The 9,544-nt window shown below is 28.4% G+C and overlaps 1 protein-coding gene across 1 annotated transcript in view; it reads right to left on the bottom strand.

Annotated features, from left to right (window-relative positions):
- Positions 1-207: 207 nt before the first annotated feature.
- The window catches only part of LOC100211414 (scm-like with four MBT domains protein 2), a 36,221-nt gene continuing 26,884 nt past the window's right edge, over positions 208-9,544 (bottom strand). Inside the window, exons 13-19 of the mRNA XM_065811223.1 lie at positions 6,466-6,709; positions 6,032-6,117; positions 3,885-4,111; positions 2,638-2,891; positions 2,082-2,522; positions 1,510-1,874; positions 208-954 (exon numbers count right to left, since the gene is read on the bottom strand). Of these exons, the coding sequence (XP_065667295.1) occupies positions 796-954; positions 1,510-1,874; positions 2,082-2,522; positions 2,638-2,891; positions 3,885-4,111; positions 6,032-6,117; positions 6,466-6,709 (1,776 nt within the window). The 3' untranslated portion in view covers positions 208-795. The remainder of the gene's footprint in view (positions 955-1,509; positions 1,875-2,081; positions 2,523-2,637; positions 2,892-3,884; positions 4,112-6,031; positions 6,118-6,465; positions 6,710-9,544) is intronic.

Below are 9,544 nucleotides of genomic sequence, written 5' to 3'. Positions count from 1 at the left end.
TTTGAATTCCCTTCTTCACCAAAACTAGAAACTTTGACTTGCACTGATTTACTATCGTTATTTGCTACTTGAGAATATATGGAGACTGGGCCTTGTTAAACTCGCAACTGGAATTAAAAACGATTCACTCATTTAATCCAAGGGATTTTTCATATAGCTAGATTAAATTCTTTGGATGGGATATATGAAATATATAAAACACAAAAATTTTACTGTGGCAACCATTAAAAAACATGATTGTCACAAACTTTATAAAGAATTGTCCACATTGCAACCACTTTTAAATTTGCAGTCCGTGCTTAATTTTTAGTAAGCATATGGACCTAAACTTAAAAGTGGAGGCATCTGTAGTGCTTACAATCCAACGTATAAATTATGATTTATTTATTGACAATGATTCAATTTATCAAAAATAAAACTCTGACTCGCCCGCACCAATGTTTAAAGCAATTTCCCTCATCTAAAAAATGCTCGCCTATAAAACTGACAGAAAAGATTTAGAAAAGGAAACTGCACTAACATAGAGAGAGAGCGAGTACCAAACTTCAAAGCGGGATGCGTTAGCAAAAATATATACATAGCATATGACCCTTCTTATATTACAAAGCAAGTCCACGTCACCATATTTACAAAATAATTTTTAGATTAAAAAAAAGTTTCACAAGCGCAAGGAAAAAGTTCGATTGTGCTTTAAAAGCTCGATATTAAAAAAAATTTCGCGAAGAACATTTGCAAAATATCAGTTAAGTTAAAAAAAGCAACGCCTACTATTATCAGAAAAAAATATCAAAACTATCACGTTGTTGTAACGTGATTCGGAAGAGTCGTTATTTGCCACATTTTCTTTAAGCTTTTAATAGCATCTTTTAACTTAGTGATCGGACCAAGTTTGTTTTCCGTTAACGACTCTAACTCATCAAACGATAACAGGAACAACGCCTTACCGTCGATCTCCTAAAAAGCAGAATAATTTAAAATTTGTTATCTTTTTAAACTTTTTGCAAATTATTTTTAACTATGAGACACAAATTATAAGGCAATTGATTCATAAATCCAACACAAAACTATTTTACAATAGATAATAGAAATTTATAAAATTGTTGTGTGCCAGAAAGTGGAAAAAAACTATCAGGATCTTTGGATTTTGAAAAATATTTATTAGCTGTTTAATTACAAAGTGCAAACAAATATAAAACGAAAAAACAAACTAGGTTTGAGCTTATGCAATGAAAACAATTAAAACCAAGAAAACTAGCTCGCTACTCATCTGACCTTGTACCTTAAGCAACTTTATTAAACTTAATTGGCTAAAAGTTTTAACTAATTATTTTAACCAAAACTTTGAAAATTTATAAACTGTATTCTGTAATGCAACAAAATTAAGAGAAAAGAAACTCCCGTTGAAACAGTTTTATTGCCTTCCTCTACATACAATCAAGTCTAGATTCAACACAAAATTACCATTAGACAAACGCAAAATTGCAATACTACTTTTTATTAGATAATTACCTGTTTTTGAAAGGATGGGGCGTGAGCAGGACATCCAATAGCAGTCATAAAATCCATAACCTCTTGTACACTCCATTCGCGTGGATCCTTTGAACTTAAAAACTCTTGATCCAGTAAATTTAGAGGATCAATACCTCTATCAGCTGATGACGAAGAGGGGTTGCAAGGTGAATCTAATGATAAATGCCGTTGTGAGCTTGTAACAAAAGAATTAGAAGTCACTAATTTGTCAGATTGAGGAGAATATTCTTCCATTTTAGCATAATCTTTTTCATCGTAATCATCCATATTGTCATCATCAATAATTTTAACATTATGTTGAGAAATCCCATCAATATGTAATACAGATGAAGACCCATCTCTATCTGTAAAAACAACAATAAAAAACTAATATACAAGGGCTGCAACTCTGTGCTGCAAAAGTAACTATAAAAATAATTTTTAAATCACTTTAAATTATATTTATAAATTAATAATAGAATTTATAAATATAGTGTTTATAATGATTTCTAATATAACTTCTAATCAGCTATATTACTAGGTAGCTCTAATCTAGACTAGATAAAACTCACATATATTATGACAACCAGTGAGACATTTGCCTGACGGAAATCTTTCCTCCACAATCATATTTGGACAACATTGAAGCATTTCACAGATACGTCGCAAGTATTTGGAAAGAATACTGGATCTGCTAGGACCTCTAACACGCCTTAAAAAGCGTTTTCCATTTTTGCCCGTTATTTCAAGACATATTGAATTGTCTAATTTTAAATCCTTATGTCTTTTTGATTGATAAAACTCTCTACTAAATAATTCTAATAACTGGTTGGGATCAACCGCTGCATTAACAATTTCGTGTAAGCTTTTTCTTATACAGTTTTGATGAGGAGGTCCATTTAAATAACCACTTATTGAATCGGGTAGTTTTCTAATTTCATCTGGGTTCAGAAATGGACCGCAAGCACAATATTGATTAAAAGCAAATTGCACTTCTCCTCCTTTTCTCATTTCTGAAATTTAAAAAAATAATAATGATAACACAACAAACAACAAAAAAATATAAATAACACAACTTAAAATATATGTATATATATTGTTATAAACAAAAAACAACATAAAAATTACCTCGTAAATTTCCAAACCTTTGTTTCTCAAATGGAATATTTGATCCAGAAGGAGTACGCTTTAGTTTTCCTTGTTTGGCCTCAGCTTTTCCACCTTTAGCTCCCTTACCAGAAGAATTTCTTCCCGTTGAAGTTCTAGTAGTATGACTTTTATTTAAGGAGCCAGGAGGACGCCCAATACGCCCAGGTGTAGTTGTTCTGCGTTGAGATTTTTTCCCTCTGATTGCTTCAAGAACTGGGTCTGGCGACAGCGATCTATTCAAAAAAATTTTATGATTTAACTTATTAAGGTTTTTGCCTTAACTAAACAAAACAAACATATGAACAAAAAACAAAACATTGTTTTGTACCTTTAAAGTTTGTTAATACAAAAAAAACTACACAAAAATTGCTTTTTATCTTTGAAGTTTGTTAAAAAAAACAAGCATCGTTTTAAATATTGTTAAAATTAACTCATCAACTCAAAAACAATAAATTAAAAGAAAACCTTTAACGGAAACTGCAATGGATAAAATCCACACAACAAAAATTTATATATAAACTTATAGAACATTTAAAAATTTGTTCATGTTAACCTGCCTATAAAATATTCATCTTGAAAATGATTTGAAATTTGAAGCAATTTTTGATAAAACAATTTTAATTTTATCATAAGTTCACAAGAAAACTTTTCATATGAAAAGGAGTATAATGGTAATCTTTTATTAATGGAATATATTTAGAGAAAATCTTTTTCTAATTGAAAAAGATTTTCTCTAAAATTCCATTAATAAAAGATTAGTGATAAAGATAAAATGTTTGTTAGATATTGTTTGTAATCAAACAAAAATAAAGTGTAAACATTTAAGTAGACTACTACTACTACTACTACTACTACTACTACTACTACTACTACTACTACTACTACTACTACTACTACTACTACTACTACTACTACAACTACTACTACTTTCATTATTGCCAGTTAACATGTACAATTTACTGGTGTGGCAATTTTCTGCCACACTGGTAAATTAAAAATTTAAAAACTCATTACTAAGAAGTCTATCCTGTAAATTTTCTTAGAATATATAATACTGTTGGTTAGTTTTTTTATACCTAATCATTGGATTTTTAGATTGATCTTTTTTATGCATGTTTTTATTTAAGTGCGTTTTTAAAGTTTTAAAAAATATAAATCTCATTTTAGACTCCAATACAAAAATTAAACCATCAAATGAAATAAAAAATATAAATTGTATCACTCACCCTGGAGGTTGCAAAGATTTTCCATTTCTTTCACACCAATTTACTGGAAACAAATCATATGATTCGTGGCTAACCCATTGATCAAAAGTTGAATCCCATCCATCAAAGTGGACACGAAGTAAACTACCATGTATGGCAACAATAGTAGCAGGACAAATAAAAGAAGGTTCACGCAAATCCACCGCTTCAACTTTAGTTCCGATCTCAAATGGATATATTCTTTTTTTCTAAAAAAACAAAAACAAGATGATTCTTAAACTAATGTGTATATATAATATATATATATATATATATATATATATATATATATATATATATATATATATTTATATATATGAAGACCTCAGAGGAAAAACCGGCGTTGTCACATTTAAAAAGTATTGAGAAAGTACTTATTGATCATTAATAAAAGTCTTTATTTAAATCAAATGAAACTAAGCAATTTAAAAAAATTTATATTATAATTATTTTATTTAAAATTTATTCAAAACAAAACATTTTGTAATTTTTTATACAAAAATTTTTTTTTCTTTGCTTTAAATAAAGACATTTATTAATGATCAACAAATACTTTCTCAATACTTTTTAAATGTGACAACGCCAGTTTTTCCACTGAGGTCTTCACATATTATATATATATATATATATATATATATATATATATATATATATATATATATATATACACCAATTGTAAAGACTTTAATCATAAACATTTTTTGCAAAAAAAAAAAAAAAAAATTAAAAAATGTTAATAAATATATTACAATTTTTTTACTCATCTGGATTTATTTTTTGGTTTGTCCAAAACTAAACAATCTATGCAAGCAATACTCAGTGATGGATCCAGGAAGGAGCATACTCCCCCCTCCCCCCCCGCCAGAATCTGAAAGTCTTAAAATATCTTAGAAATATAGGACCTTATTTTTTTTTTGGAGACGCAAAAGTGATTAAAAAATATTGCAACATCCCCGCCCCCCCCCCCCCCAAAAAAAATCCTGGATCCACCACTGCCAAAACTAACTATGCAACCAAAAAAAATCAAGACAAAAATATAACTTATGCAATAAGTACAACCGTACAACCTATGCAACGACACTAAAATAACAAAACAAAACAAAAACAAAAATTTCAGTAAACCAAACCTCTCTCACTACATCAACGTTATACATACAACCTTATTTTATTATGCTTTAATTTGATTTGTTAAAAATATTTCAGAAAAAATTTTGTTGAAACTTTCAGCACTGATTGGTTGAAATTTTGTTTTAAAAAATAACTAGTCAAATTTTCTACCAGCACTCGCAATAAGCATTTTGCTTTAACCAAAAGAAAAAAGCTGCTAAGAGTTTATGCTTCAAGAAGTTTATGGTCAACATGCAGCAACTCAACAGACTTATGGTCAACATGCAGCAACTCAACAGACTTATGGTCAACATGCAGCAATTCAACAGAGTTATGGTCAACATGCAGCAACTCAACAGACTTGAAAACTGTAAGCCAGTTTTTAAAGATTGAAAAGTGGTGACATAGTTGCCGGTGATAAAGAATGTGGAATTCTGAAGAATTTACCAGAATTATTCAGCAGAAGAATTCTGGTAACCCAAAAAGTTTGAAGATGAATAATTGGATGTATTATTGAAGGAAAACTTAGCTCAAACATTTGCAGAACAGTTAAATGTTACTCAGGCAGCCATAAACAAACATTTACATGCCATGAAAATGATTAAAAAAAGAAGGAAAATAGGTACCACATGAGTTGACTGGAGACAAAATCAAAAATCATTTAATGGTTTGCAATTCTTTGTTTACAAAACTCTAAAGATGGCCTTTTTTGCATTAAATAATAACTAGTGATAAAACCCTTGCTTTAAATCTAAACACAAAAAATTATTTGTTCATTTAGAGATGAAAATTAAAACGAACCAGCAAAACATTCATCGAAGTAAGGTAGTGCTGTGCATTTAGTGGGATCAGGTAGGAGCAGTTTACTATGCTGTTAAAGCCTAATGAAACTGTTACTGTTGAAAGTTACCAACAACAATTATTAGGACTTGAACCATGCATTGAACAAAAAGCATAACATTCCAACCAATAAACAATATACTAACAAATATAAATATATAAACAATCTGTTTTAAACTTACTAGGTGCAAAAATAAATGAGCAGGGGCTGCAATAGAGTCACATTTAAGCAAATATTTATCCCAATCAAAAGGCTTCCCAATCATATCTAAACATATTAAAATAAAATATTATTACTAAAGACACAAGGAAATACAAACACAATGACACTGAGGAATACAAATACAATGACACTAAGAGAACACAATTGCCACTTGTTTTCCAACAGATAGCTATTAACTATTTGAGTTGTTTTAAACATAAATATTGACACGCATATTTGGTATTAATAAATCATATATACATGATTTAAATGGGTACATAATATGGGTGCTCTGAAATAAGATATATCTTATTTTAGATCACCCATACTTCATATACCAAACGCCAATATGCTTATATATGCTTAATATCTAAAACCAATAAATGTATGCTTATTTGCAATATTAAAAAATACCTTTGGGTGGAGTTAAAAACACTTTGTGCTGTTTAGACCAACCAACAGGAAAAATGCTATTGCTACTAGAATGACAAATAAAAAATACTTCTTGACCATCAAGTCCCACTACAAAATAATTAAAATGAAGTATTTTAACAACACTCGCAACTGTAAGACACAATGGATTGAATGGGTCTAAAGCTTCTAACTTCATTCCGATTTCAAATGATCCATTACTTGAAGGTGGAGTACCCATAGACTCCTAAAAAAAAGCATTAGAATAAATGTATTTTGTTTTTGATAATAAAAGCTTGATAATACTAAACTATTATCAAAAAATTCAATGTTTATTTTTAGTATTATTCATAATGTAACAATCAAAATTACTTTTTGTGAATGTGAATGTGGTAATGGTATACATACCATAACAAACATACACATATAAGTTTGATTTTATATGTATATATATATATATTTTGGTTACAATGGTAATTATACTTTTGAGAGAAAAAAATCTACTTTTGCAAGAGCGGTAAATTTCTCCCATAAACCATTTTAGTGGAGCGTGGGAGTGAGCTAAAGCTGTCGCTTCCCGCCAAGGTCTGCACATGCATTTTGATTTAACACCTAGATCATTTTGCTTCAGTGTATTTATTTAAATGCATCATCATAACATCTGTAAACGCGATGTTCAACTCTGGCATGCATTTACTTAGCACCACCATTGCCATACTTTAACACAAAATAAATTTGCTACAAAATGACACAGAACAATAATCTAATTTTTCTCCTTGAGATCTTCTTTTCACATTTAGAATACATACTTGAATACTATCTAGATCTTTCTCTTTATCAAAAATTATTTTGTTTAGTTCTTCTGTGTCTCAAGGACAGCCTTGTATGATCCATCATGTGAAAAGCAGCAAACTTTTTGTTTGTATCAAATATTTAATAACCACAAATATACCATTATACCAAACAACTTACACCTAGCTTTTTTTTTATTCATATAATTTGCCATAAAAAAAGAGACATTAACCAGACATGTTATACATTTTACAATACCAACAACAGAACATCTAAAAGATCACGAGGACCTTAATACGAAACCTTTACAATATACTTTAGTTTTAATAAAATTACAATTTTTGCAGTAAAATAATAATACATTTTGGCGTAAAAATTTTAAAAAGTTTATTCTTAAAATCTTATACACCAAAATGTCATTTTCATTGATTTTACAATTTATAAAAAAAATTTAAATCAATATACAAAAACAAATAAAAATAAATATAATTTCTACTAAAATAAGTACTTTTTTAAGTTCCTGCTTGAATAAAGCTCTAGTCAGTTCAACAGAAAAACCAAAATTTAATAAAACTATTTTGCTCCAGAGATAAAGACCAAATAAAAAACTTTTTTTTTGGAAAAAAAAAAGGGCAATAGGATAGTTATTACTGTATATATTATAATTGTTTTTAGGTTTCAAACTATAAAGAGTTTGAAATACATTTAAAGACAAATTTTCCTGACATTTAAACATAAAAATTTAGTTTCTATTGTTTATATTATAGCAAAAATTTCATGAACTTAAATCTTTTTATTTTTATTTGTCATTTTAAATTATTCATACATAGAACTTTAATGACTTAAAAATTTCAACTTTTTTCCTGCTATATCAGTAAATTTAAACTCAAGGAAAGATCATCCTTTTTTTTGAAGTTTTTTCAGCAATTGTTGTCTAAATGTTTTTAAACTGCATTTAAAACAATTTGAAAAATTCTCTCAGTTTTAAAATAGTGTAAAATCCATAGTAAAGATGATTTATTTAATTATATATACACACACACACACACACACACATATATATATATATATATATATATATATATATATATATATATATATATATATATATATTGTAGGGTGATGCAAAATTTTTAGGTTCAAAACTTTAGTTGTCCTCAAGCTTGCCCTTGTTCTATATGACAATAGTATTTATTTTCGAACATTTGAACCAAATCGGATGATATTTAGGGGTTGCCATGTCTTGTCACATTTTTGAATGAGGTTAAAAAAGTAAAAAAAAAATTATTTTTTTAATTATTTATTACACAGGTCAACAAAAAAAAAAAATTTTTCTGGTGCCGAGCAAACAATTTGTTTTTTGTATAGCATTTCTCATTTTGATTTCAAATATGTAACTCTTTTTTTACCATTAGGTCAAGTTGTAAAGATATTTAGGTTCAAATCTTAAGTATTTAGGGTAAAGTCCCTAATATTGTCAAAAAAAAAGTTATTCAAAAGTATGTCAACTTGGGTCTCAAAAGAAGCGTATTTTCATAGAGATTTTAGAAAACATAAATATTTTTCCTTAAAATTTATTGACAAAAAAATTATGTGAAAAAATGCTAAAGACTCTTAAAAAAAAGTTAACAGAATGTTATTCACCAAAAATACACAAAATACTTATTTTTATTACAAATGAATAACATTTTTAAAATCTCTATGAAAATATGCTTCTTTTGAGACCTAGGTTGACATACTTTTGAATAACTTTTTTTTCGACAATATTAGGGACTTTACCCTAAATACTTAAGATTTGAACCTAAATATCTTTACAACTTGACCTGATGGTAAAAAAAGAGTTGCATATTTGAAATCAAAATGAGAAATGCTATACAAAAAACAAACTGTTTGCTCGGCACCAGAAAAAAAAAAAATTTTTTGTTGACCTGTGTTATCAATTACTTATTATTATGTGGTGGATAGTGGTTTTTAATGTTAAACAAACAATAACATAATACTGTACTACTATGTAATTACACTAGGCAACAATAGATCAATCATTTACATCATTCAACAGTCATCTTCATCAGGGTAGACTTTGATGCAACTAGAAACTCCTTTCGGTGAAGATCAACCAATCGAAGAAGAAACTGCTTTTGGTTTTCATCTTTCGTAACGCTTTTGTTAAAGGATGTTATAAGTGCTATACCTTGTTCCGCGCAATCATTGACGACTTTCATTTGACGAACCTTGTGCTTCATTTCAAGATATGTTGAACCCATTTCCCACTTAGAAGATTCTTTCATTA

This window comes from Hydra vulgaris, chromosome 12 (genome assembly GCF_038396675.1).
Source record: "Hydra vulgaris chromosome 12, alternate assembly HydraT2T_AEP".
Lineage (NCBI taxonomy): Eukaryota > Metazoa > Cnidaria > Hydrozoa > Anthoathecata > Hydridae > Hydra > Hydra vulgaris.
The sequence above is the reverse complement of the archived record's forward strand: the minus strand, read 5'-3'. Positions and strand labels throughout refer to the sequence as shown.